The 27,399-nt window shown below is 46.8% G+C and overlaps 1 protein-coding gene across 3 annotated transcripts in view; it reads left to right on the top strand.

Moving 5' to 3' along the window:
• The window catches only part of lrp4 (low density lipoprotein receptor-related protein 4), a 258,361-nt gene that overhangs the window by 167,346 nt on the left and 63,616 nt on the right, over nt 1-27,399 (top strand). For all 3 annotated transcript variants that reach the window (XM_078415462.1, XM_078415463.1, XM_078415465.1), the window contains exons 6-14: nt 1,337-1,465; nt 7,078-7,197; nt 7,780-7,905; nt 8,938-9,063; nt 10,115-10,249; nt 11,434-11,559; nt 13,637-13,867; nt 19,104-19,260; nt 24,278-24,495. In XM_078415462.1, coding sequence (XP_078271588.1) covers nt 1,337-1,465; nt 7,078-7,197; nt 7,780-7,905; nt 8,938-9,063; nt 10,115-10,249; nt 11,434-11,559; nt 13,637-13,867; nt 19,104-19,260; nt 24,278-24,495 — 1,368 coding nt within the window. The remainder of the gene's footprint in view (nt 1-1,336; nt 1,466-7,077; nt 7,198-7,779; nt 7,906-8,937; nt 9,064-10,114; nt 10,250-11,433; nt 11,560-13,636; nt 13,868-19,103; nt 19,261-24,277; nt 24,496-27,399) is intronic.

The raw sequence follows: 27,399 nt of genomic DNA on the forward strand, positions 1-27,399 counted from the left end.
TCTGTACTCCCTCTAAGGCAAGAACGTCTTTCCTCAGGTTAGGAGACCAAAACTGCACACAATACTCCAGGTGCGGTCTCACCAAGGCCCTGTACAACTGCAGCAGAACCTCCCTGCTCCTAAACTCAAATCCTCTTGCTATGAATGCCAACATACCATTCGCTTTCTTCACTGCCTGCTGCACCTGCATGCTTGCTTTCAATGACTGGTGCACCATGACACCCAGGTCACGTTGCATCTCCCCTTCTCCCAATCGGTCACCATTCAGGTAATACTCTGCTTTCCTATTCTTGCCGCCAAAGTGGATAACCTCACATTTATCCACATTATATTGCATCTGCCATGCATTTGCCCACTCGCCTAATCTATCCAAGTCACTCTGCAGCCTCCTAGCAGCCTCCTCGCAGCTAACACTGCCACCCAGCTTCGTGTCATCCGCAAACTTAGAGATGTTGCATTCAATTCCCTCGTCCAAATCATTAATATACACTGTAAATAACTGTGGTCCCAGCACTGAGCCTTGCGGTACCCCACTAGTCACTGCCTGCCATTCCGAAAAGGACCTGTTTATTCCTACTCTTTGCTTCCTAACCGCCAACCAATTTTCTATCCACCTCAACACTGAACCCTCAATACCGTGTGCTTTAAGTTTGTACACCAATCTCCTATGTGGGACCTTGTCGAAGGCCTTCTGAAAGTCCAGATATAACACATCGACTGGTTCTCCCTTATCCACTCTACTAGTTACATCCTCGAAAATTTTTATAAGATTCGTCAGACATGATTTGCCTTTGGTAAATCCATGCTGACTTTGTCCGATGATTTCACCACTTTCCAAATGTAATGCTATCACATCTTTAATAACTGACTCTAGCATTTTCCCCACTACCGATGTTAGGCTAACTGGTCTATAATTCCCCGTTTTCTCTCTCCCTCCCTTTTTAAAAAGTGGGGTTACATTAGCTACCCTCCAGTCCTCAGGAAAACCAACCAATGAAGAAAATAAGTTTGGAAGATTCGTTTTTGTGCGTAAGCTATAACTAAATTTCATCCCCGAGAAGTAATGGCTATCGAAGTGGGATTTCGAGATGGTATAGAAACTGCCATTACAATTACAATCGATCCATTTACAGTGTTTCGATACATGATAATGGAATAACGTTTAGTGCAAGCTAAAGCCAGTAAAGTCCGATCAAGGATAGTCCGAGGGTCATCAATGAGGTAGATAGGAGTTCAGCACTGCTCTCGGGTTTTGGTAGGATGAGGTAGGTAATAAAACAGATGAGAGTATAGCAGATGACTTCACGCCTAATCCAGATTGTGTATTTGTTTGTAGCTGCGGAGGTTCCAGTCACCAACTGCAGCATGGAGGAGTTCCAGTGTGCGTACGGGCGCTGCATCCTTGACATTTACCACTGTGACGGGGATGATGACTGTGGCGACTGGTCTGATGAATCTGATTGTGGTTAGTCATTCATTATTCATACCAAACTAAACTTGGCAGTCAATTACCTGCGGCAGGAAATGCAACTGTGTTCAGCTTTGGGCTTATGGCCTGGGACTTCACGATAAGCACAACTCCCTCGTTGCACTAATTATGGGCTCATAATAATAAGGTCCAAAAGACTACGTGCATTTACCCTGTCTATTCCGCTCATGATTTTATACACTGTACCATCACCCCTCAGCCTCCTGCGCTCCAAGGAATAGAGTCCCAGCCCGCCCAACCTCTCCCCGTACCTCAAGACCCTCGAGTCCTGGCAACATCCTCGTAAATCTCTGAACCCTTTCCAGCTTGACAACATCAATTTGTTGGAATTGAGCCACTAGAGTTTTTGGTATTGGTCATAAGGAACAGGAGTAGAATTAGGCCATTCGGCCCATCAAGTCTACTCCGCCATTCAATCATGGCTGATCTATCTCTCCCTCCTCACCCCATTCTCCTGCCTTCTTCCTGTAACCTCTGACACCCGTACTATTCAAGAAACTACTCATTTGTATTTTGTACAACTATTTTGAAAAACAAATATTTTGAATTAATACCAAAGTATGCAACAAGATCACATTGGTTAACCCATGTGTCCTGAACACAGGTGGAAATGTAGAATAAAAGTGGACGATTCCATCTGAATGATACTTAAAACATTAAAATGGGTTGAAATCTCAGTTGCAGCAGGAGAGACCCATTCAGCACTGGCCTGCAGTGTGGTCAATATGCATGACAATTACACCTGTTGGTCTGCTTTTGATGAATTGGTTAGAAACATAGAAAACATAGAAAATAGGTGCAGGAGGAGGCCATTTGGCCCTTCGAGCCAGTACCGCCATTCATTGTGATCATGGTTGATCATTCACAATCAGTAACCCGTGCCTGCCTTCTCCCGATATCCCTTGATTCCGCTAGCCCCTAGAGCTCTATCTAATTCTCTTTTAAATCCATCCAGTGAATTGGCCTCCACTGCCTTCTGTGGCAGAGAATTCCACAAATTCACAACTCTCTGGGTGAAAAAGTTTTTTCTCATCTTAGTTTTAAATGGCCTCCCCTTTATTCTTAGTCTGTGGTCCGTGGTTCTGGATTCCCCCAACATTTGGAACATTTTTCCTGCATCGAGCTTGTCTCGTCCTTTTATAACTTTATACGACAATGTTGACAATGTATGAAGCAAAGCTTTCTCTGCTGAAGCTGAGTGCTAGTTTGCTGAAGCCAGTGATGTTCTTTCGGCGGCAATGTCGGCTGCTGTAGTCAGCAAACAGGCCGTGGCTGCTTCAACTGCAGTGAGTGTTGATCCACACAGAGCGACTTCAGTGAGAGATGGTGATTAGTAACATAATCTTGCAGTGGGGTCTATTATGGTAACAAGAACGATGCAAGTAATTTGAAACACTTGTACATACATTTTGAGGTAATTATGAAATAATAAAACCTGACTTTAGCTTGTGGGCTAAATGTGGTCTCCAAACGGAGGTAATGGTTTATTTGCCGGTGTAGAATGTCTGCTGGAGCAGGTACCACATCTCATTATGCTCCCATTAAGCACGCTCAACATATGTACCTTTTAAAGCACAGTATTTGGAACCCTTAGGCCCATTCTCCATGAAACCACCCACGCTGATGAAATCTTCTATCCCGCCCAGCCACACACCATACATAGCCTTCCCTTTCCTCCCTTCCCCAACTGCGCAGATCCATTCCACAGATCCATTGCCGTTGATTCATGGAGTCATAGTCAGAGTCACACTGCACGGAAACAGGCCCTTTAGGAGGAGTCTTATTTATTTTTCAGATCTAAAAAAAAATGAAACAGGCCCTTCGGCCCAACTTGTCCATGGCGACCAAGATGCCTCAAGCAAGTCAGCCCCATTTGCCTGTGTTTGGCCCATACCTCTCTAGCTCCTGTCAGTGTACCTGTGTCTGTTAAATGCTGCTTATAGTACCTCCCTCAGCGACCTCCTCTGGCAGCTCGTTCCAGACACCCACCGCCCACTAAGTGAAAAGGTAGCCCCTCAGGTTCCTATTAAATCTTTCCCTTCTCATCTTAACCATAATCCATCTGATTCTTGATTCCCCTACCATGGGTAAAGACCCGATCTATTCCCCTCATGATTTTATACACCTCTATAAGACCACCCCTCAACCTCCTGTACTCCAAGGAATACAGTCCTAGCCTGGCCCACCTCTCCCTGTAGCTCAGACCCTTCATTCAGTACACATTGCACGGTAGTTTTCGTGAGAAAGCAGGGCACTATTTTTAAAAGCAAAACTGTCTCCTCGGTAAGAAAAGCACATACTATATTGCCAGTAAAATCCCATCATCCTGTTACACGATTCACCGCACTGACATTTGGCAGCTGCATCTGAATATTTCTCTGCAGCTACTTAATACGTGGTCACAATCTGGAAAGGTCCAGTGCCAACTTCTCATTTACAGTTTAAAAAAATAATGCAGGTAATACTAGAAACTAAAATTGATGTTGTGAGAATCAATTAGATTGTCTTTGATCTCCAGATGCAGGATGTGACTTCTCAGTGGCATTTCTGCCATTCCTCCCAATTAGACACTTCTGAAGAAGGGTCTCAAGCCAAAACGCCACCCATTCCCTCTCTCCAGAGACGCTGCCTGTCCCGCTGAGTTACTCCAGCATTTTGTGTCTATCTTCAGTTTAAACCATCATCTGTAATTCCTTCCTACCCACACCTCCATATCATCTATATAAATAGAAGCAAAGTCAACATCTAGTGATGTTTCCACGCTGTAAGTCTCTATGATTTCACTCCGTTTTAATCACCAGCCGGAGACATGTGAGAGTTGCTCGGTGTGTTTCTGTGTTAAAGGTTTTGATTGTTTATATCGATAATTAATCAGGCATAGTAAAACCAGGAAGGAACAGCAGATGCTGGTTTAAACCGAGGTTAGACACAAAAAGCTGGAGTAACTCAGCTGGTCAGGCAGCATCTCTACTGTTTGACCCGCTGAGTTACTCTGGCTTTTTGGGTCCATCTTCATAATAAATGCAGAAAATGAAGCAGCAAAGTGGTGGAGTGGACTTTCACTTTGCAACACATACCATCACTCACTGTGTTGCCAATCACTGCTGTCGATTATTACTGAGGTAATCAATGTCTCTGCACTCTGCAACTCCCGGACAGCAAGTGTTCAACTTCCATCATGGACTCATCTGGATGTACCACAGAATCATTATTCTTTAAGAAACCCAAGAATGTTTCTGAGCTCCAGGGGAATGCTTTCTCTGACCAAGGAACGTGATTGGCCATTCTATGTGCTAAATATTAACTCCGTTTCTCTTTCGAATTAAAACTTTACCCGACGAGTGTTTTTCGGCAATTTCTGTTTTTATTTCAGTCTCCCATCATCTGCATTTCCCTTGATTTCCACTCACTGTTTAACGTTCTGCCTTCTGACAAAGATATTCCTCTCGATACGACAGCTGGTCAACTCAGTTCAGAATCATACCTGTATGAATTGGTCAATACTGGCACTTGGCTATGGGTGAAGTGGATGCTGCATTACACTGAGGCAATGTTGCCCTTCCAATGTAATTCCATGTGAAAGAACTGAAACACTTTCAAACCAAACAGTGCAAAATTGGGCCTTCCTTTGGAAGGTGAGAGGGGCAAAGTTTAAAGGAGATGTGCTGGGTAACTTTTTCCACAGAGGGGTGGTGGGTGCCTGGAATGTGCTGCCAGGGGTGGTGGTGGAAGCAGATACGATAGTGGTGTTTGAGAGGCTTTTAGACAGGCACATGGATATGCAGGAAATGGAGGGATATGGATAAGAGTTAGTCTTGGCATCATGTTTGGCATGTAGATTTTGTAGATAGAGGAAGAGTGAACATGTCTTGGGCACACTAATTCCTTCTCATGTCTTCGTTGACTTTTCCGGAGTGTTGGTGGTTATGATGCAGTTTGTCAATAGTCAATAGTCAATAGTCGTTTATTTGTCACGTACACATAAATGTGTAGTGAAATGAAACATTACCCGCAGTTGAACAATAAGACCAATAAGAATAATCAATAAAAATGCAATAACACATACAATCATAAACTAACACCAAACAAAAAAGAGACATCCATCACAGTGAGTCTCCTCCAGTCCCTCCTCACTGTGATGGAAGGTCACAATGTCTTTTCTCTTCCCCTGCCGTCTTCTCCCGCGGTCCGGCTGTTGGAGTTGCCACGTCGGGGCGGTCGGGGCTCCCGACGTTGAAGCCCCCGCTGGGCGGTGAAAGGTCTGCGGCCTATTCCAGGCCGCGCCGGACGGTGAAAGGTTCGCGGCGGGCCAACCCAAGCCCCGCGATTCGGGGCGGGTGAACACGCTGCCAATGCTTGAATAGTTTCTCAGTGAACATAGGTCACAGATTGTGGTTAGTCCTGGACTCATGGAGGACCCAGGTCTCCAATGGAATGACTGATGTGAATAATATTTATTCCAGTAAGACCCCTGAAGGTTAACATCACTCCAGGAGTTTTACTTTGAGACAAAGTAGAGAATAATGTACAGCAACGCTATGCGCAAATGATCGGAAAGACACAAAGTGCTAGAGTAACTCAGCGGGTCAGGCAGCATCTCTGGAGAACGTGGATATGTGACGTTTCACAGAGCGCTGGAGTAACTCAGCGGGTCAGGCAGCATCTCTGGAGAACGTGGATAGGCGATGTTTCACAGAGTGCTGGAGTAACTCAGCGGGTCAGGCAGCATCTCGGAGAGCGTGGATAGATGACGTTTTGGGTCGGAACCCGTCTTCAGACAAATGATGTTGTAGGAGGTGTTAGCAATTGCTATCAGGCTGAGACTGAAACTTTGCCTTTTGTAAATGTGGCAGTTGTATTTCACAATGACCATCACATGCTATAAAATGTTAGATGCTGACAACATTTAGTGGAAACACTTGTTTTAATAATCTTATGGGTAAGTGGTATTAGTTGGGTATGTAGGATAGGCCAAGGCTGAACGGGCATCCAACAGTCCGCCTCTGGTGGCAGCCTTCAGACGGTACATGTGGAAGCAATCAGGTGAGCGGAATAAGTTAAACTGAGTATTGGTTTCACGTTCCCTCCGCACTGCTCACAGTGAGCCTCTGGTGACAAAGACACAGAAATACATCTCAACCTACCAGCTACACCTGCCCACTGGGGCAGTGCTGCAATATTGTGCACTACTGCACAATTCATGCGATCAAGTCTACTCCGCCATTCAGTCATGTCTGATCTATGATACAATGCGATACGACAGAACTTTATTTATCCTAGGAGGGAAATTGATCTGCCAACCTGTCATAAATCACAACAAGATTCATGAAACATGAAATTAAAGTGGCGAGTGGAAAGTCCAGGATTTGGGATGTGCAGAGATTGGGCGGGCGGAGGGGGGGGGGAGGGGAGTCAGTCTACCCCATGCCAGAAGGAGGAGGAATTGTCCCGTCTTCTCCTCCTAACCCCATTCTCCTGCCTTCCCCCCATAACCCCTGAAACCCGTACTAATCAACAACCTGTCAGTCCCCGCTGTTGGCTTGTCCTCCGTAGTCGCCCATCAACGTGTTTCCTGCTTGTTCCCGCAGCCTCACACCACCCGTGCCGATCAGGCGAGTTCCTCTGCAACAGCGGACTCTGCATCAACGTCGGCTGGAAATGCGACGGAGACTTTGACTGCGACGACCAGTCTGATGAGAGGAATTGCAGTAAGTTTAGTTTAGTCTAGTTGAGTTTTGTTTAGTTTATTGTCACGTGCAGTCACGTTTATTGTACAGTGAAAAGCTTTTGTTGCGCGCTATCCATTTACAGTGCATTGATGAATGATAAGGGAATAACGTTTAGTGCAAGGTAAAGCCAGCAAAGTCCGATCAAGGACAGTCTGAGGGTCACCAATGAGGTTGGCAGTAGTTCAGCACTGCTCTCTGGTTGTGGTAGGATGATAAATTACTTCCCAGTAAAATGGTCAATGGGAGGCCGGTAACACAATGGATGCTATTTTACCAACGCGTCATGGCGGCACGGTGGCGCAGCAGTACAGCTGCTGCCTCACAGCGCCAGTGAACTGGATTCGATCCCGACTACGGGTGCTGTCTACGGAGTTTGTACCTTCTCCCCGTGACTGCGTGGGTTTTCCCCAAGATCTTCCTAGTGTGTGTCGGATAGTGTTAATGGGGATTGCTGTTCGGTGTGGACTCGATGGGCCGAAGGGCCTGTTTCCGCACTGTGTCTCTGCGCTAAACCAAACTAAGGGGAGAGCACTGGCATGTGTGTGTTTTGTTGTCGTGCAGCTGCATCGCAGTGCACCACGGACCAGTTCCGCTGCAAGTCGGGTCGCTGCATTCGCCTGTCGTGGAGGTGCGACGGAGAGGACGACTGCACGGACAACAGTGACGAGGAGGACTGCGAGAAGACGGGTAAGTAAACAACTCTCTAACATACGGCCACACAGCGTGGAAACAGCCCCTCCAGCCCAACTTGCCCACACCCACCAACATGCCCCATCTACACTAGTCCCACTAACTCGGGCTTGGCCCATATCCCTCTAAACCTGTCCTATCCATGTACCCGCCCAAATGTCTCTTAAATGTTACGATAGTACCTGCCAGGAAAGATATAAAGGGAGGACTGACACAAAGAGAAGATAGACCACAGCCACGTGATTTCAGCATTTTGTGTCTATCTTCGGTTCGGTATAATCCAGCATCTGCGGTTCTTTCCTACACACTAAAACATTGAGGGATATGGACGAAATGCGGGCAATTGGGACTCGTGTAGATGGGCATCTTGGTCAGTATGGGCGAGTTGGGCCAAAGGGTTGCCAACTGTCCCGTACATCCAAGGACATCCCGTACATTAGGCTAGATTGGTTTGACCCGTACGGGACCGCCCTTGTCCTGTATTAGGATCGGGAGGCGCTGTAGGCCTGGACACTGTAGGCCCGGGGGCCGCTGTAGGCCCGGACAGTGTAGACCCGGAGGCCCGGGCGACGCTTAACGGAGGTTGCATAACAACCCACCTCCCGGCCCGGGCGGCCGCTATTTGTGGAGCACGTGGCCATTGGCTGGGTGAGGTCACCTTTTGTCCCTTATTTGGGAGTGAGAAAGTTGGCAACCCTTGTGTTTATGACTCCATGACTCTTATCCTGACATTTTATTATTCTCGCAAAACCCTCACAGTGCAACTTTAACCCAAAAAAAAACTTTGCATGACTTTCCAATAATTTTTAAACTTTGCAAAAGTTTTCCGCAAATGATGTGTCCGATATCTGAGTGTTCTGCTCTCCGCTGGCACTGGGTAGAGCTCCAGGTAAGAGGTGGCACTGGGTAGAGCTCCAAATGAGAGGTGGCACTGGGTAGAGCTCGAGGTGAGAGCTGGCACTGGGTAGAGCTCCAGGTAAGAGCTGGAAGGTTACCGCTGTAGGATCATTCTTGCCCTTGTGTTCACAGAAATCTCGCACTGCGCCCCTGATCAGTTCACCTGCAGTAATGGCCGTTGTATCGGGCAACGCAAGGTCTGCAATGGGGTTCATGACTGTGAAGATGGCACTGATGAAAGCCCTCACCAGAGCTGCCGTAAGTCTGGATCTACACCACCCCATCGCCGGACACCAGCACCACAGTTTAAAGCTTAAAAAATATCCACTTTACACAGTCTGCAATTTAATCTCTCACAGTCTCCCTTTAGGTAGGCACAAAGTGCTAAAGTAACTCAGCTGGTCAGGCAGCAACTCTGAAGAAAAGGAATAGGTGATGTTTCGGGTCATAACCCTTCTCCAGACTCACTTCCTCAGACTGACGAAGGGTCTCAATATATACTATTATGCTAAAAGGAAAACTAAATTGTGGAGCAACTGTAAGTGATGTGGCCGGTGGGTTTTGTGAAGGGGTGTTGAGGACACCTACTGAGCATCCATCCTTCTCATCATCAGTACCATGTCCTCAACACCAATTCCACGCCATCAACTAGACAGGTCCACACGTCTGTGGTCTTTAACTTGCTAAGAAAGATCATGCGTTGATCGCAGCCCCATCCTCTCCTCTCTGATCCCCCTTTAATCTGAACCATTAGGATTTATAACCTTATTGTGCATTCTGTTCGATGACATTAATCAGTGCCCCTAGAGTAACTCAACGGGTCAGGCAGCATCTCCGGAGAAAAGGAATAGATGACATTTCGGGTCGAGACCCTTCTTCAATACAATACAATACAATACAATACAATACAATACAATATATCTTTATTGTCATTGTACAGGGGTACAACGAGATTGGGAATGCGCCTCCCATACGATGCAATAATTTAGTTAATTTAAACAACAGCAACCCAACGAAACAAATTGTAACAGTTTTAAGACAGAATAAAGTGCAAGTAGATCTGTGCCGGATCACTGTGCGATGCCGGATCACCTATTCCTTTTCTGCAGAGATGCTGCCTGTCCCGCTGAGTTACTCCAGCTTTTTGTGCCTATCTACGGTTTAAACCAACATCTGCAGCTCCTTTCTACACATCTAATCAGCGCCCGTGGCTGATTGCTGTTATCAATTTCCGGTTGCACCTTTCGTGAGATAACGGGAATGCAGTGAAAATGCGATGGATTAATGCCAAGCGTGTGCTTTGATTTAGGTGAACGCTCTGAGGAGGAGAGTTGCAACGTGAGCAACGGAGGGTGTGCGCATAAATGTCAGCAGGTCAGGGACGTGGTCCAGTGCACGTGTCACACTGGCTACCGTCTGCTCGACAACGGCAAGTCCTGTCAAGGTACGGACCTCCAGCCATGTCAATCACCTGAATGGGCACAAAGAGCTAGAATAACGCAGCGGGTCAGGCAGCATCTCTGGAGAACATGGATAGGTGACGTTTCACAGAGAGCTGGAGTAACTCAGCGGGCCAGGCAGCATCTCTGGGGAACCTGGACAGATGACGTTTCACAGAGTGCTGGAGTAACTCAGCGGGTCAGGCAGCCTCTCTGGAGAGTAGGAATGGGTGACATTTCGGGTCCAGTCTGGAGAAGGGTCTCGACCCGAAACGTCACTCATCCTTCTCTTTAGAGATGCTGCCTGTCCCGCTGAGCTACTCCAACATTTTGTGCTTATCCTGGCACATGATAGGTGAATACTGATTGGTAAATGGTTGAAAAAGAGTCAGGGAATAATAGACAAAAAGTGTGAGATATGTATAAGGATAAACGAGGCTTGAAATGCAGTCAGTGGAAGGAATATGAATGGATGGGTCCAGAGAGGGAACGGGGTGGGGGAGGGAGGAAATGGGTGCAAATCCTGGTGGGGCACAATGAAGAGAGGGGGAGGAACGGGGGAGGGGGTGGAAAGGTGGGGCTGTTTGTCGGTTAGTTACCTAACACTGGAGGAGTCGATGTTCACACCGTTGGGTTGTGAGCTACCCAACTATGAATAATCACCTGAAGGATTCTACAATCCCTCCCTTCTGCTGCTCACAACATGAAGATAAGCGTGCTGGGGTAAATCAGCGTGCTAGGCAGCATCTCTGGAGAGAAGGAAAGGGTGACGTTTCACAGAGTGCTGGGGTAACTCAGCGTGTCAGGCAGTATCTCCAAATGAATAGGTGACTTTTCGGGTCGAGACCCTTCTTCAGACTCTGCATGTGGGGCATCTTGGACATAGGTCGGGAGGGATGGGTCGAGGGGGACAGGATGGAGTCGAGGTACGTGGAAGTGATTTCAGTGGGGTGGTAGCAGGAAGAAACAATGGGTCTGCCAGGGCAGTCATGTTTACGGATTTTGGGGAGAAAGTAAATGTGGGGAATGCAGAGGTGGGAGGCTGTGGAGGGCAGGCAGCCTGACATAACATGGCTGACTGTGCCGGCCTCTAGTGGGTGTGTGGCGCTGTAAGGCAGCAGCTCCGCCGCTGTGTCACGGTGCTGCCCTGTCTGCGGTGTAATGCTGCACCTACGGTTGCTTCCCACAGACGTGGACGAGTGTGCGGAGGACGGGTATTGCAGCCAGGCCTGCACCAACAGCGACGGCGGCTTCCAGTGCTGGTGCGTGCAGGGCTACGAGCTGCGGCCGGACAAACGAGGCTGCAAGGCGCTGGGTAAGTGCCCGCATCATTACACCGCGTATAATGCCTGCCGCTTACACTAGACAAGCATCTCGGATATCCTCAGCTCTCCACTTGATCCCCCTTTATCTTCAGCGTTTTGTTTAGAAATACAGCATGGACTCAGGCCCTTCAGCCCACTGAGTCCACACTGTCACCGTGCCAGGCGGAAGAGGGCTCTGCCCGAGCCAGACGCTTGCCCCTTTTCCGGGGTTACGTCCGTGCCGGGCAGGTGTTAGAGAGGGACAGAATTGTACAGTAGTTATTTAGTATATTTGTAAGGATTGTAACATAGTTGTTTGAAAAGTTAGTGTCTAGATAATTTGGTGATTTTGTACTATGGTGGTGGGTGTGTTGCCACGGTTTTGTTTTGTATCGTGATCGTAATTAAATAAATTATTTTTGATACAAAAAAAACTGAGTCCATGCCGCCCATCAACCACCCGTTCACACTAGTTCCACGTTATCCCACTTTCTCATCCACTCACTACACACCAGGGGCAATTTACAGAAGGCCAATTAACCAACAAACCCACACGTCTTTGGGATGTGGATGGAAACCGGAGCACCCGGAGAAAAATCCACGCAGTCACAGGGAGAACGTGCAAACTCCACACAGACAGCATCCGAGGTCAGGATGGAACCCGAGCCCCTGGCGTTGTGAGGCAGCAGCTCGACCCGCTGCCCCATCGCGCCGCAGAGACCCTGGCGCCCTTTGTCACGTGTCACAGCTCTGTTAAGGTGGTTGCCATCATCAAATGCAAGCTGTCAGTATCCCTGGGTTCAAAGGTGGATTGGTCCAAACTGCACTCTTCACACATGTGCTTTTGAAACATACTTGTCCCACCCCGGTCATTCCTTCTCCTTGCTCCTGCCCAGCAGAAGGTGCAGAAGCTTGAAAGCGCGTACAAACAGAGGCTTCTGATCGGTCCTTCCATAAGCTAGGGTACTGTCCGATTCACCTCTACCCCATTGTGGACATTGGACTTTGTCTCTGGAACTGATGCGCTACAATGCTGAGAACTATATTCTGCACTCTGTATCTTCCCCTTTGCTCTACCTAGTAGACTTGAGTTTGACATGATTGTATTCATGTACAGTATTTATCTGATTGAATAGCATGTAAAACAAAGCTTTTCGCTGTACCTCGGTACATGTGACAATAATAAACCTAAACCTAAAACCAATTACAGCGTAAAAGAAACGGGCAGTTGTAACCAAGTATCTCCTGTCACCATGGCAGAGTGTGAGGGGGATCTGTGCATGGGCGTAACCACCCAAATAGAATCCACAGCCTTCTGTGGCAAAGAATTCCACAGATTCACCACACTCTGTCTAAAGAAATTCCTCCTCATCTTCATAAAGGAACATCCTTTAATTCTGAGGCTATGACCTCTCATCCCAGACTCTCCCACTAGTCAGTGGAAACATCCTCTCCACATCCACTCTATACAAGCCTTTCAGTAATTTGTACATTTCATTGAGGTCCCCCCCTCATTCTTCTAAACTCCAGTGAGTACAGGCCCAGTGCCCTCATAGGCTAACCCACTCATTCCTTGATCATTCTGTATCCCTTCGGCATGTTGCCCAATGGCCCCGTGTGATTAATGGTGCAGTGTTGCCCAATGGTCCCGTGTGAATAATGGTGCAGTGTTGCCCAATGGTCCTGTGTGAATAATGGCACAGTGTTGCCCAATGGCCCCGTGTGAATAATGGTGCAGTGTTGCCCAATGGTCCTGTGTGAATAATGGCACAGTGTTGCCCAATGGTCCTGTGTGAATAATGGCACAGTGTTGCCCAATGGCCCCGTGTGAATAATGGTGCAGTGTTGCCCAATGGCCCCGTGTGAATAATAGCACAGTGTTGCCCAATGGCCCCGTGTGAATAATGGCACAGTGTTACCCAATGGCCCCGTGTGAATAATGGCACAGTGTTGCCCAATGGTCCCGTGTGAATAATGGTGCAGTGTTGCCCAATGGTCCTGTGTGAATAATGGCGCAGTGTTGTCCAATGGTCCTGTGAATAATGGCACAGTGTTGTCCAATGACCCCGTGTGATTATTCTCTCCCAGGGCCTGAGCCAGTGCTGCTGTTTGCCAACCGCATTGACATCCGGCAGGTGTTGCCCCGCCGCTCCGAGTACACTCTCCTGCTCAACAACCTGGAGAACGCCATCGCACTGGACTTCCACCACAGCAAAGAGCTGGTCTTCTGGTCGGACGTCACCCTGGACCGCATCATGAAGGCAAACCTGAATGGAAGCAACGTCGAGGAAGTTGTGTCAACAGGTCTGGAGAGTCCAGGTACTGGCTCCGTCATGCAGCTCTATATATGTGTGTGCAGATATATATATATTTATGGCTGGGCTGCATTTGGAGCATTGCGTGCAGTTCCGGTTGTCCCATTGCAGCAAAGATGTGGAGGCTTTGGAGAGGGTGCAGAGAAGGTTTACCAGAATGATGCCTGGATTGGAGGGTATTAGCTACAGGGGGAGGTTGGACAGACTTCTATTGTCTTCTCTGGAACATCGGAGGTTGAGGGGAGACCTGGTAGAAGTATATAAAATTATGTGAGGCATAGATAGGGTAGACAATCACAATCTCTTTCCCAGGATGGACATATCACATTCTCGAGGGCATAGTGTTAATCTTTAAAGGAGATGTGCAGGCAGGGCCGTCTTAACGCATGGGCCTGATGGGCACTTGCCCGGGGCCCCACGAGCATAGGGGCCCCATGCTGATCTGTGTATGTTAAGTGACTTGCAATAAATAAATACTACTTTAAAAATGTAGGTTCAATAAGTGCTTTTTTCGCAACATTTTCGGTCACTAAGTGCTTCTCACAGCGATCTGTAAGTGCTTTTCGCAACAATGTAGCACCCTAAGTCCATCGCTAAGTGCTTTTTGGTAAGTGCTTTTCGCCGGCACGACAGGGGGGGGGGGCTGGTAGGGAAAGGGGGTTGGGGGAGAGTAACGGTAGGGACCCCAGTACACTGCTTTGCCCGGGGGCCCATAATGCTGTAAAAACGGCCCTGTGTGCAGGGGACGTTTTTTAACACAGAGGGTGGTAAGTGACTGGAACGCGCTGCCAGGCTTGGTGGTGGAGGCAGATCCCACAGTGTCATTTAAGAGACTTGTGAATAGGCACATGGATAAGCAGGCAATGGATGGATATGAATTATATGCAGACAGATAAGAGTTGGTCTTGGCATCATGTTCAGCGCAGCATAATTGCCTGAACGGTCTCTGGTAATGTGCTGTACTGTTCTATGTTCTATGTTCCAATGGGATTAAAAAAACAGCTTAATTAAAATGATGCCACCGAAGAGTACATTGTCGTCCATTGTATTCAGCTGAATTTCAACAGTAAATTCTGTTTTATATAACAGAAGAATAGAGAGCAGAGGTCAGTTAGCCTTTGGGCCATCAAACCCATTCTGCAATGCAGCGGGATTATAGTTGACCTTACACCTCGGCCCATTTCCTGCACGGTGTCCATTTCCATTGGGCTTTTTAAGGTTCAGAAATTCAAGTCCAATAGATAGAGCAATGGGGAAGATACAGAGTGCAGAATATAGTTCTCAGCATTGTAGCGCACCAGTTCCAGAGACAAAGTCCAATGTCCGCAATGGGGTCGAGTTGAATCGAACGGTACCCTAGCTTACGGAAGGACCGTTCAGAAGCCTGATAACAGAGGGGAAAGAGCTGTTCCTGAGTCTGGTGGTGGGCACTTTTATCCTTCCATACTTTTTGTCAGATGGGAGCAGGGAGAAGAAGGAATGACCGGGGTGGGACCAGTCTGCTTTTCCGAGGCAGCGTGGTGTAGATGGAGTCAGTGGCTGAGAAAAGCACTAATTGGCTTTATTCCCCAAACATGTAAGAAAGAAAGAAATTGCTGCAGCGAGCCTATCATTGATAAATGCAGCTGTGTTATAAAAAAAGATAAGTGATAACTTTTTTAGATTTAGAGATACAGCGCGGAAACAGGCCCTTCGGCCCACCGAGTCCGCGCCACCCAGCGATCCCCGCACATTAACACTATCCTACACACACTAGGGACAATTTTTACATTTTACCCAGTCAATTAACCTACATACCTGTACGTCTTTGGAGTGTGGGAGGAAACCGAAGATCTCGGAGAAAACCCACGCAGGTCACGGGGGGAACGTACAAACTCCGTACAGACGGCGCCCGTAGTCAGGATCGAACCTGAGTCTTCGGCGCTGCATTCGCTGTAAGGAAGCAACTCTACCGCTAATAAAGGAATAGATTGGCACCCGGGTGGTGTGAAGCAATTGTAAGCCATCCCTTCCTCAGGCTATAATTCCAACTGGTGCTGTTCCCAAAGCAGGCCGAGTTAAACAGCTTCTTCCCCCGTCCTTCGCTCTGTCCAAGTTGCCGGGTCATCAGTGGTCGGGCAGAGTGCTGGAGCTCAGACGATGCAGTTCCAACATGAAAATATAAGCAGTGCATAATTTGAGAGGGCCCTCTGAAAGTTTAAAGTGGGTGAAATACTGGAGCAGGACAGTGTTCATGTTTCTATAAACTCTGTCTCTGAACCGCGTAAACTGGGTCAGACGTTTAGATTCACCAATCAATTACTTTTAAAAAATGATCATTTTGAAAATAGAGATGTTAATTTGTGGACACAAGGAACAAGGAGGTTTACAAAACAAAGACACCGGGCAAAGTGGATGTGGACAGGATGTTTCCACTGGTGGGAGAGTCCAGGACCAGAGGGCACAGCCTCAGAATTAAAGGATGTTCCTTTAGAAAGGAGATGAGGAGGAATTTATTTAATCAGAGGGTGGTGATTTCTGTGGAATTAATTTCCACCAGAAGGCTGTCGAGGCAGTCAATGGATATTTTTCAGGCAGAGATAGATAGATTCTTGATTAGTACGGGTGTCCGAGGTTATGGGGAAAAGGCAGGAGAATGGGGTTAAGAGGGAGAGATGGATCAGCCATGATTGAACGGCAGAGTAGACTTGATGGGCCGATTGGCCTAATTCTGCTCCAATCACTTTTCACTGACACAGAGTGCTGGAGTAACTCAGCGGGTCAGGCAGCATCTCTGGAGAACAAGGAGAGGTGACGTTTCACAGAGTGCTGGAGTAACTCAGCGGGTCAGGCAGCATGTCTGAAGAACATGGATAGGTGACGTTTCTTCTGACTGATTATTGGGGGGTGAGGAAGCTGGAAGGACATCAGTTTGAAGTTAATTCCATCATTCTTGCATTTAAAAAATCTCTGCCATCTCATCCAGACTTCCCTGAGAGCGTTGTTTCAAATGTATGGAGCTTTCACAGTGGAACATGTCACACTGTGCAGGAAGATTGCTGTGCGCAGTGGCATTATGCATTAATTTAGAAACAAGTCATCAGACACAATGGGTTCCTGCAATTTAATTGTTTGCCCCGTGAGCATAATTATTCATTCTCTGCACCACACAGAGCTTGGAAAGGTTCACGTTTGCAGACAACATTTAATCTCTCCTGTGTTGGCACGATTCACTGGTGAAACTGGGCAGGGCAACACAGCCTGGCTAACAGGACAGACAACGGTCAAAAGTCAATAATGTTTCATTGTCAAATGTACCGACAATGGAACGATGATATTCTGACTTGCAGCAGCATAACAGGCCCGTATACACAGTACTCACAGATGATGCATAATAAACAAAAAAACTAGTCAATAAATGAATAACCCCCACACCAGTCGAAGAGTTCATCGTGCAACAAAGACAGTCTACAGTTGATTCAATATCACCTATCCAGGTTCTCCAGAGATGCTGCCTGACCCGGGTGAGTTACTCCAGCACTCTGAAACGTCACCTATCTATGTTCTCCAGAGATGCTGCCTGACCCGCTGAGGTACCCCAGCACTCTGTGTCTTTTGATGGAGTATTACATCACTGGAGGTATCATATTTTGGATGAAATGTTAAACAAAGGGAAAATGTGCGATCTCGAGTGGACTCAGGGGCCCGTGGCAAGACTCTGAAGCAGAGGCATGTGGCCAGTTTCCCACTCAACCTCCCATCTGTTCAGGTGTCCTTTGTAACGCAGTGATTGAGAGCACAGGCAGGCATTTTGGGCCTTGTGTTCAGCAAGTCCCAGGCATCAGTGCGTGCGTTGTCAAATGCAGACGTCCCAGATATGTGGGCACATTTGGGACACGGTATCCGTCCGTTCAATCTGCCACAGACTCAATTGGTAACATAATAAACATACAAAAAAGTTAAATAAATAGAAAACCCCAATATAATGCAAAACAAAACAAAGCCCACTGTCCCCAGTGCACCCCAGGCAATTCATAGTTCGCAGCTTAGTTGAAGATTGCGGTGTTTGATAGCTTGATGGCTGCAGGGAAGAAGCTGTTCCTGAAACTGGACGTTACAGTTTTCAGGCTCCTGTACCTTCTTCCCAAATGGCAGGGGTGAGATGAGAGCGTGGCCAGGGTGGTGTGGGTCTCAATAGACAATAGACAATAGACAATAGGTGCAGGAGTAGGCCATTCAGCCCTTCGAGCCAGCACCGCCATTCAATGCGATCATGGCTGATCACTCTCAATCAGTACCCCGTTCCTGTCTTCTCCCCATGCCCCCTCACTCCGCTATCCTTAAGAGCTCTATCCAGCTCTCTCTTGAAAGCATCCAACGAACTGGCCTCCACTGCCTTCTGAGGCAGAGAATTCCACACCTTCACCACTCTCTGACTGAAAAAGTTCTTCCTCATCTCCATTCTAAATGGCCTACCCCTTATTCTTAAACTGTGGCCCCTTGTTCTGGACTCCCCCAACATTGGGAACATGTTTCCCGCCTCTAATGTGTCCAATCCCCTAATTATCTTATATGTTTCAATAAGACCCCCCCTCATCCTTCTAAATTCCAGTATATACAAGCCTAATTGCTCCAGCCTTTCAACATACGACAGTCCCGCCATTCCGGGAATTAACCTAGTGAACCTACGCTGCACGCCCTCTCTGATGACGCTGGCTGCCTGTTTGAGGCAGCGACTCCTGTAGATCCCTTCGATGGTGCGGAGGTCAGTACCCGTGATGGACCGGGCGGGAAGTGTTCACCCATTGAAGCAAACTACATGTGTGGTGTGGTACAGTTATGGGAATGTTGTTGAAATCATCAGCCCACAAGGGCTGGGCGGATGGGAGCAGTTTCCTTAATGCATGTGGTCATGTTCCAATGTCTAAAAATGTCTGAAAACTTTGAACTTTATTTAGTTGATATTACTGAGTAATTGTCTAAATACATTGAGGTCTATTTGTAGTTGTGTTGTTTCTGATCTATATCTGTTTGGTATCTCTGGAGACTGGGATGTTTATTTTCACTAGATCTAGTAAGGAAACGACAGCTTTAATTACAAAATGTTTGAGACTGCACAGTTAACCTTTATGTACTATCTTGTAATTCTTTCCGACTTTTTGATAGTTACAAAGAGGTTTTGGTTGTGGTTTTTGAAGTAAAGCGATAGAGGAATATTGGCAACCAATGTAAAGTATGTCCACAATCTTCAACCGTTTCAGGTGGTCTTGCCATTGATTGGATCCATAACAAGTTGTACTGGACGGACTCTGGGACCTCACGTATTGAGGTCTCAAATCTTGACGGGACTCAGAGGAAAGTGCTGTTGTGGGAGAACTTGGAGAAGCCTCGTGCCATAGCCCTGCATCCCATGGAGGGGTGAGTCAATGACCCAGTACCACTCGGCTCCAGTCTCTTGTACAAATGATACACTTTTCATTCACGAGGTCATAAGTGATAGGAGCAGATTTAGGCCACTCGGCCCATCAAGTGTAGTCCGCCATTCAATCATGGCTGATCCATCTCTCCCTCCTAACCCCAATCTCCTGCCTTCTTCCCATGACCCCTGGCACCCGTACTAATCAATCACAATCACAATCACAATAATACTTTATTAGCCAAGTATGTTTTGCAACATACGAGGAACTTAATTTGCCATACAGAATCTATCTCTGCCGTAAAAATATCTGTTTTGATGTCTTATGTTACAAGCTATGCGGCAATACATTTCAAGTAAAATCACGTTCTTTGCACTTAATTATGCCTGCAATTAGCAACAGAGTCTAATCCCAAAACGCCAGACTAATTCTAATGGTTTGAGTGCTTCATGCAGCAGTCCCACCAGTCATTTTGACAGGATATGTCCTGTCCAGTCAAAGCCTTTACTGGAAATTAAAATCATTATTTAACGTTGCATTGCGCATAGCGTGCCAACACTAGGGCGTCACGCCTCACAGCGCCAGAGATCCAGGTGCCATCCCGACTACGGGTGATGTCTGTACGGAGTTTGTACGTTCTACCCGTGACCTGCGTGGGATTTCTCCGGTTGCTCCGGTTTCCTCCCACACTCCAAAGACGTACAGGTATGTAGGTTGATTGGCTTGGCGCAATAGTAAATTGTCCCTAGTTCTTATCCCCATTATTGACCAGGTATTGTCGGCCTGCCTATTGTTAAATAGTCCCTGCACCAGCTGACCGCCACAGTATTGGGGTTGGTTGCTGCCTGTGACAATTTGTGATCATTATTTTGACGGCCCGAGTCTCATTCATTCTATTACAAAAACTCGCTGTTTGATTATTTGTTTGTTTGATCATGCCTGTGATGGTGCCTTATTTTTGTGCCCCCTCACACGATTGCACCACAATTTTAGGACCACCTTACTCACCTTTGTTCTGGGGACACCTTGATCCATGTTTCATTCCAATTGGTCTTACATTTTTAAAGTTAGAGAGATTTTAAAGTAAAAAAATTACCTTATTAAACTGACGCTGGCCATGTTCAGCGTGTGACGTCACAATGGGACCCGCCCGAGTGGCGGGAGTGGCAGCCAATGAGGGAGGGGGGCCCACGATGACCGCGGGGGGTGGGACCTGTCAGAGTGATGGGAGTGGCGGCCAATGAGGGGGGTGGGGGGCTGTGGGCTGACGAACTGCCACTGACTCACCCACTCCATCCCCCCTGAACCCCCTCCTCCCCCCCCCCTCCCCCCCTCTCCCCCCCCGTCCGCTGGGAGGACGAGCTTTGTTTTTTATGTAAGTCCGCGGCGACCTACGATATTTCAACTTTGCGATGGGAAATGGCAGCGACCCATAGCTGCAGCTCGTCTCTGGCCACGCGAGCGTGGGTGAGGAGGCGGGGAGGGGGAGGGGAGGGGGGAGATAAGGGGAGTTGAGTGGGGATGGAGTTGGTTGAGTGGGTGAGGGATGGGGGGGATAAGGGGGGTTCAGGGGGGATGGAGTGGGTGAGTGGGGGAGGGGAGGAGTGGGGGATGAGGGGGATGCAGTGGGTGAGTGGGGGGAGGGGGGAGCGGAGGAGAGGGTGCTAGACTAATGCAGGAGAGGTTTGGGGGGTTGAGGGGGGATGGAGTGGGTGGGGGGGTGTGAGGGGAGGGGAGATAAAGGGGGTTGAGGAGGGATCGAGTGGATGAGGGAGGAGGGGGGTTGAGGGGGGATCGAGTGCATGAGTGGGGGGATTGGGGTTCAGGGGGATCGAGTGAGTGAGTGGGGGGGTGGGGAGGATAAGGGAGGTTGAGGGGGGATGGAGTGGGTGAGTGGGGGGGAGCAGGGGGGGAGGGGAGGGGGGATGGGGGAGGAGAGGGTGCTGGACCAATGCCGGAGAGGTTTGGGGACCAATGATGGGGGCCACTCCCCCCCCGGCCACAGGCTTTGTCCGTTGGAGACGGTTGCCCGCAGGATCATCAGTTGGGGGAGGGTTGCCCCAGGAGAGGCCCAGAGGAGAGATTTGGATCCAATGGATCCACCTCACTCTAGTAAGTGATAGGAGCAGAATTAGGCCATTCGGTCCATCAAGTCTACTCCTCAATTCAATCCTGACTGATTTATCTCTCCCTCCTAACCCCATTCTCCTGCCTTCTCTCCATAACCTCTGACACCTGTTCACTCATTGATTGAATGCCCCAAGTGAACCAACACACCTGAATCGATCTCCACGGAAGGTCACACTTCCATGGGCTGCTGGTCAATGTCACAAACGACGTTTTACACTCCACGTCATTTCTTATTCGTTTAGAAATCATCTGTAGATGTTAGAATAATGTTGTCAGGTACTCCTGACTGAGTCCATGCAACTCCACTTTCATAGCTTGACAATTTAAACTATATTAATATTATAACGGCTAAACAATGAAGATACATTTCTGATCATTCTGTGAGCATCAATGAAGACTAACCCAGTGTGTTCCTGCAGATCTATGACAGTCAACATTGAAAAGTGCTTATAATATCTGGTTTCGTGTCAGGTGCAAAATTCCGTTACTGGAGTGGGTTAGTTTAGTTTCGAGATACAGTCCGAAAACAGGCCATTCGGCCCACCGAGTCTGTGCCGACCAGCGATCCCTGCACACTAGTACCATCTCACACACACTAGGGACAATTTACATTTATACCAAGCCGATTAAGCTACAAACCTGTACGTCTTTGGAGTGGTTGTGATTTTAAGTTTCACAAAAACATAATGGTCATGATTTGATTTAATGTTGCATCTGAAATATGCTTATGGTCAGACTACAGAGATTTTGATTATTTTCCCTCACAAAACAAATGGACCAGAAGCGTTTGGCTTGGAACGGATTCTTCCTTGGTCTTCCCCCATTCTTGAATTCTTTTGATTGGTAATTCCAGCTTCACCAACATCGTTTTGATTTACAATCCATATTTCATGTCCGGCTTCTCGAAAATCAATCGTGTCCAATCCCTTTAGAATGAGCAGAGATGTATTTACAGGAATGGAATGATATATCCCCGTATCAGTGGGACTGTGCAACAAACAAAAAATTTTCTGAAATGCATCACATGAAACGACTTGTAATGTTTTGTAATGATATCATTGACTGAATTCTCCAAGGAAGACAATTAATCATTCCCACCGTAGTTGGTTGGGAATTGTAAGTCTTTGTCAGGCACTTTTTACAAACAAATTCTGAAATGTTTTCTTATCTACTTTAATTAAATTTTACAAACCAAATTTCACACATTTAGCAAGTTGTGTTTTCTTACATTTGTCGTTTCCTGCGAACTACTGCTGTTTGTAATATGTCACACTTGTGTGGCACCATCTTATTGAAACCAAACTGATAACCATGATGACATTTTTTCATTTTAATACGAGCAGTCTGCTGTATTAAAAAACACAGTCAAATAGAGCCATTAAGCAAGGAAATATGCCCTCAGCTCAACTTGGCCATGCCGACCAAGATGCCCCATCTAAGCTAGTCCCATTTGCCCACATTTGGTCCACATCCCTCTCGGCCTTTCCTGTCCACGTACCCATCCAAGTGCCTTTTAAATGTTGTCATAGTACCTGCATCACGGTGGCGCAGCGGTAGAGTTGCTGCCTTACAGCGAATGCAGCGCCTGAGACTCAGGTTCGATCCTGACTACGGGCGCCGTCTGTACGGAGTTTGTACGTTCTCCCCGTGACCTGCGTGGGCTTTCTCCGAGATCTTCGGTTTCCTCCCACACTCCAAAGACGTACAGGTATGTAGGTTAATTGACGGGGTAAAATGCAACAAATTGTCCCTAGTGTGTGTAGGATAGTGTTAATGTGCGGGGATCGCTGGGCGGCGTGGACTCGGTGGGCCGAAGGGCCTGTTTCCGCACTGTATCTCTAAATCTAAATCTAAATCTAAATCAACTTCCTCCACTGGCAGCTTGTTTCATGCACCCACCACCCTCTGTGTGAAAAAGTTGCCCCTCAGGTTCCTATTAAATCTTTTTTCTTTCACCTCAAACCTATGTCTAGTTCTTGATTCCCTTAATCTGGGTAAAAGACTCTGTACATTCACCCCATCTATTCCCCTCATGATTTTATACACCTCTATAAAATCACCCCTCATCCTCCTGCGATCCAAGAAATAAAGCCCTAGCCTGCCCAACCGCTCCCTATAATGCTCGATAACGATTATATCAATCAAAAATCATGCAGTCATTTCAGAATGCCATGATAAAATTGTAATCTCCATATTTCTGCAACACGTACGTCAACTCATACAACCAAAAATATTATTTACGAAGAACTAGAAATGCTGAGTTTCATCTCATGTGCAGGTTGCATTTCCACCGAAGCTGATGATTTATACAATCTGACGAGGTATATACTGATTGCCCAACACAAATATATCACACTCTCCCTGCGAATGTTAGCATTATATATAGGTCCTAACTGGGAAAATCTAAAATAATCATTTACCTTTAAATAGCAACCTAATTAAGTAAAAGATACAAAGTGCTGGGTTTACTCAGTGGGTCAGGCAGCATCTCTGGACAGCCTCTCAGACGGGTCCTGGCCCAAAACATCACCTATCCATGTTCTCCAGAGATGCTGCCTGACCCGCTGAGTTACTCCAGCACTCTGTGAAACGTCACCTATTCATGTCCCAGAGATACTGCCTGACCCGCTGAGTTACACCAGCACTCTGTGAAACGTCACCTATCCATGTTCTCCAGAGATGCGGCCTGACCCGCTGATTACTCCAGCACTTCTCGTAAACCAGCGTCTGCAGATTATTGCATCAACATTTTTCATATTTGGCTTCAAAGCTCACTTTTTTTTATTCCTGTTTGTTTTTAGATTATTGTGCAAAAAAAATGATATATCCTTGAAACAAAATGGTCTATTTTTCCTTGTGTGCTACAGCTGTTGTTGCTTTTTTTGTAGAACCATATATTGGACAGACTGGGGCAATACTCCGCGTATAGAATACGCTGCCATGGATGGGTCAAACCGCAAGATCATTGCAGACACACATCTCTTCTGGCCCAACGGTCTCACCATTGACTACGCCGGCCAGAAGATGTACTGGGTCGACGCCAAGCACCACGTGATTGAACGTGCCGACCTTGATGGTCAGAACAGGAAAGCAGTGATAAGCCAAGGTGTGTACTTCATCCACTCTGATCAGTAGGTCGATTTATTTTAGTTTATCGTCCTGGTCTTTTCTTGCCTCCTGTTCTTTCCCCCACTCCTCTACTTTCAGTCTGTAGAAGGACCCCGACCCAAAACGTCACCTATGCATGTTCTCCAGAGATGCTACAAGCCCCGCTGAGTTACTCCAGCACTTTGTGCCTATCTTCGGTATAAACCAGAATCTGCAGTTCTTTGTTTCGTAGGATGCCTCCTTTGTTGGCATTAGTTTTTAGAACAGTCTGGCTGAAGGGCTGTTTCATGCTGCATGACTATGGGTCTATGATTGTGGCTTATGTTACATGATAGCTGGTATAGACCCACTGGCAAAATGCTGATGTATGCACCACAACATCCATAAGAAAGCAAGGTTTCCAACTGGCTGGCTGTGCTGCAAACAATGTACCATGTCTTTTGATGAGTTGCAACCTCTGGATCTTAAACTTTCTTCAGATTTCCAGCCACATTCTGTACCACTACATGGCTCTGAACGTGTAGTCTAGATTCAAATGTTGATGACTAATTGAATAATTAACTGTAAAATTTACTGATTACATCTAACTTACTTTCCTCTGGCTCCACCTATATCCTTCCTTTGTCCCACCCCCCTGACATCAGTCTGAAGAAGGGTCTCGACCCGAAATGTCACCCATTCCTTCTCTCCTGAGATGCTGCCTGACCTGCTGAGTTACTCCAGCATTTTGTGAATAAATACCTTCGATTTGTACCAGCATCTGCAGTTATTTTCTTACACTACTTTCCTCTGGCTGTCACTCCTCAATGCCATCTACTGATGCTCTGTTGGGTAACTGATATACGTCTCATGTCCTTTCCATATTCACATTGGTGTAGTTTAATCACAGGCAACTGGTTAATGGGCCTTAACTGTGTCTGTAGATGATTCTATCTATCAGGAGTGGATCCTGCAGTGAAATATTGCAGCAAGCTGATTATAACACCTAATATTTCAGAAGAGAAAGAGTCAGGAGTCAAGAGTGTTTAATGTTCCAGAACAGGGCGACACAGTGGCTCAGTGGTAGAGTTGCTACCTCACAGCTCCAGAGACCTGGGTTTGATCCTGAATATGGGTGCTGTCTGTGCGGAGTTTGTACATTCTCCCTGTGACTGCGTGGGTTTTCTCTCGGCTCTCCGGTTTCCTCCCACACTCCAAGAGAGGTTTGTAGGTTAATTGGCTTTGGTAAAATTGTAAATGGTCCCGAGTGTATGTAGGATAGTGTTAGTGTACAGGGATCGCTGGTTGGCGCAGACTCGGTGGGCCAAGCGCATGTTTCCCTGAAGCGTTGTATCCCTAAAGTCTAAAGTAAAAGGACATGAAATTGTTACGCACAGCAGCGTAACAGATCTGTAAATGCAATGTAGACAGATGTAATAACTAAAGAACATTTAACCAATTAATAATGTAATACCAGGTAGCCATGTAAGACGTTGTAATGACGACAAGTCGTTTAACTTCATATAAAGTTCTTTATTAGCCATAAGCATTGGAGACTGCAGAGAAAGAGTCCCACACTCTCAACCATCTCGATTGTTCTAATATCATCAATAAAGCTACATCCATGCATCTGCAAGTCACATTCCATAGGATGTCAGTCTGAAGACCCGGCCTGAATCAGGAATATAGTGATGGATCAGGATCAGGAGTATAGAATATACAGCCATAATAGTGCAAAAATCAAAATCAGCCCATCCTCTGTGGGGTTTTTCGGCATTTTAACCATTCTGCTGTGATGCATTTCGCAGATGTGAATGGAATAGTTTAACTGACTCAGAAGTCCGACTTTGCAAATGCAACATTTCTAAACCAGAATCTCTGACATGGAGTTGCCCAGAGTTGTGGATTTGCTAATCCAAAGCAAAGAATCTTTGCTCGTTCCATATCAATTCAATGATTTAAACTTTGAAGCTGAATTGAAAATGTCAGCTGGTTGCTTATAGAGAGGGCTTCTTTCTGCAAATGTTTGGCCACTAGTTTGCTTCACAGATCGGTGATATTTGTAGCCAGAACTTTGTACAGAGTTGCTGTCTCACAGCGCCAGAGACCCGGGTTCAATCCCAATTACTGGTGCTGTCTGTACGGAGTTTGTACGTTCCCCCCGTGACCTGAGTGGGTTTTCTCTGGGATCTCCGGTCTCCTTCCACACTCCAAAGACGCATAGGTTTATAGGTTGATTGACTTTTTTTAACATGTAAATTGTCCCTAATTTGTAGGATAGTGTTAGTGTGTGGGGATCGCTGGTCGGTGTGTACTCGGTGGGTCGAACTAAATTGTTTGTTTCTGAAATGCTTCTTGTATCGTTTCTAAACCATTCAGTTTAAGGGCAGCACCACAGTTATGGAAAATGTGTGTTCAGTTTAGGTTATGGATGGCAATGATTAAGTAAATGATAACTGTCGTGATCACCTCCAGCTCATGAAACAGGAGAGAATGGGCTGGAATTTCATGTCATTGAAACTTGAACCGAGAGTATATATTGCCTAAAAAAAATCATCTTCAATTTGGACTGAAAGAAAACAACTATATTAATCAAGACTCCCAAAATCTGTTGCTCTCAGTTTGGGCAGTATACAAAGCTGTTACTAATATGTGAGGAATTCTAAAATATAATACAATTGAAATTGATCCCATTCATTACAAGCAGCTTAACTGCAGTCATGTATATCAGTTTACAATATTTCATTCTAAAAATTGATGTAGCTTCTGAGGTTCTTTGTGTTAAGGGGTTAACAGTGTCTATGCTAGGTTTGTCCTGGGCTTTGTGGTGCAGTGTTTGATGTGGAAACATGCAAAATCGTCAGTGAAGCAAAAAGCCATGACTGTGCTCATTTATCTTCCTCCCTTTGTTTGGGAATGTACA

The sequence above is a fragment of the Rhinoraja longicauda genome, chromosome 18 (genome assembly GCF_053455715.1).
Source record: "Rhinoraja longicauda isolate Sanriku21f chromosome 18, sRhiLon1.1, whole genome shotgun sequence".
Lineage (NCBI taxonomy): Eukaryota > Metazoa > Chordata > Chondrichthyes > Rajiformes > Arhynchobatidae > Rhinoraja > Rhinoraja longicauda.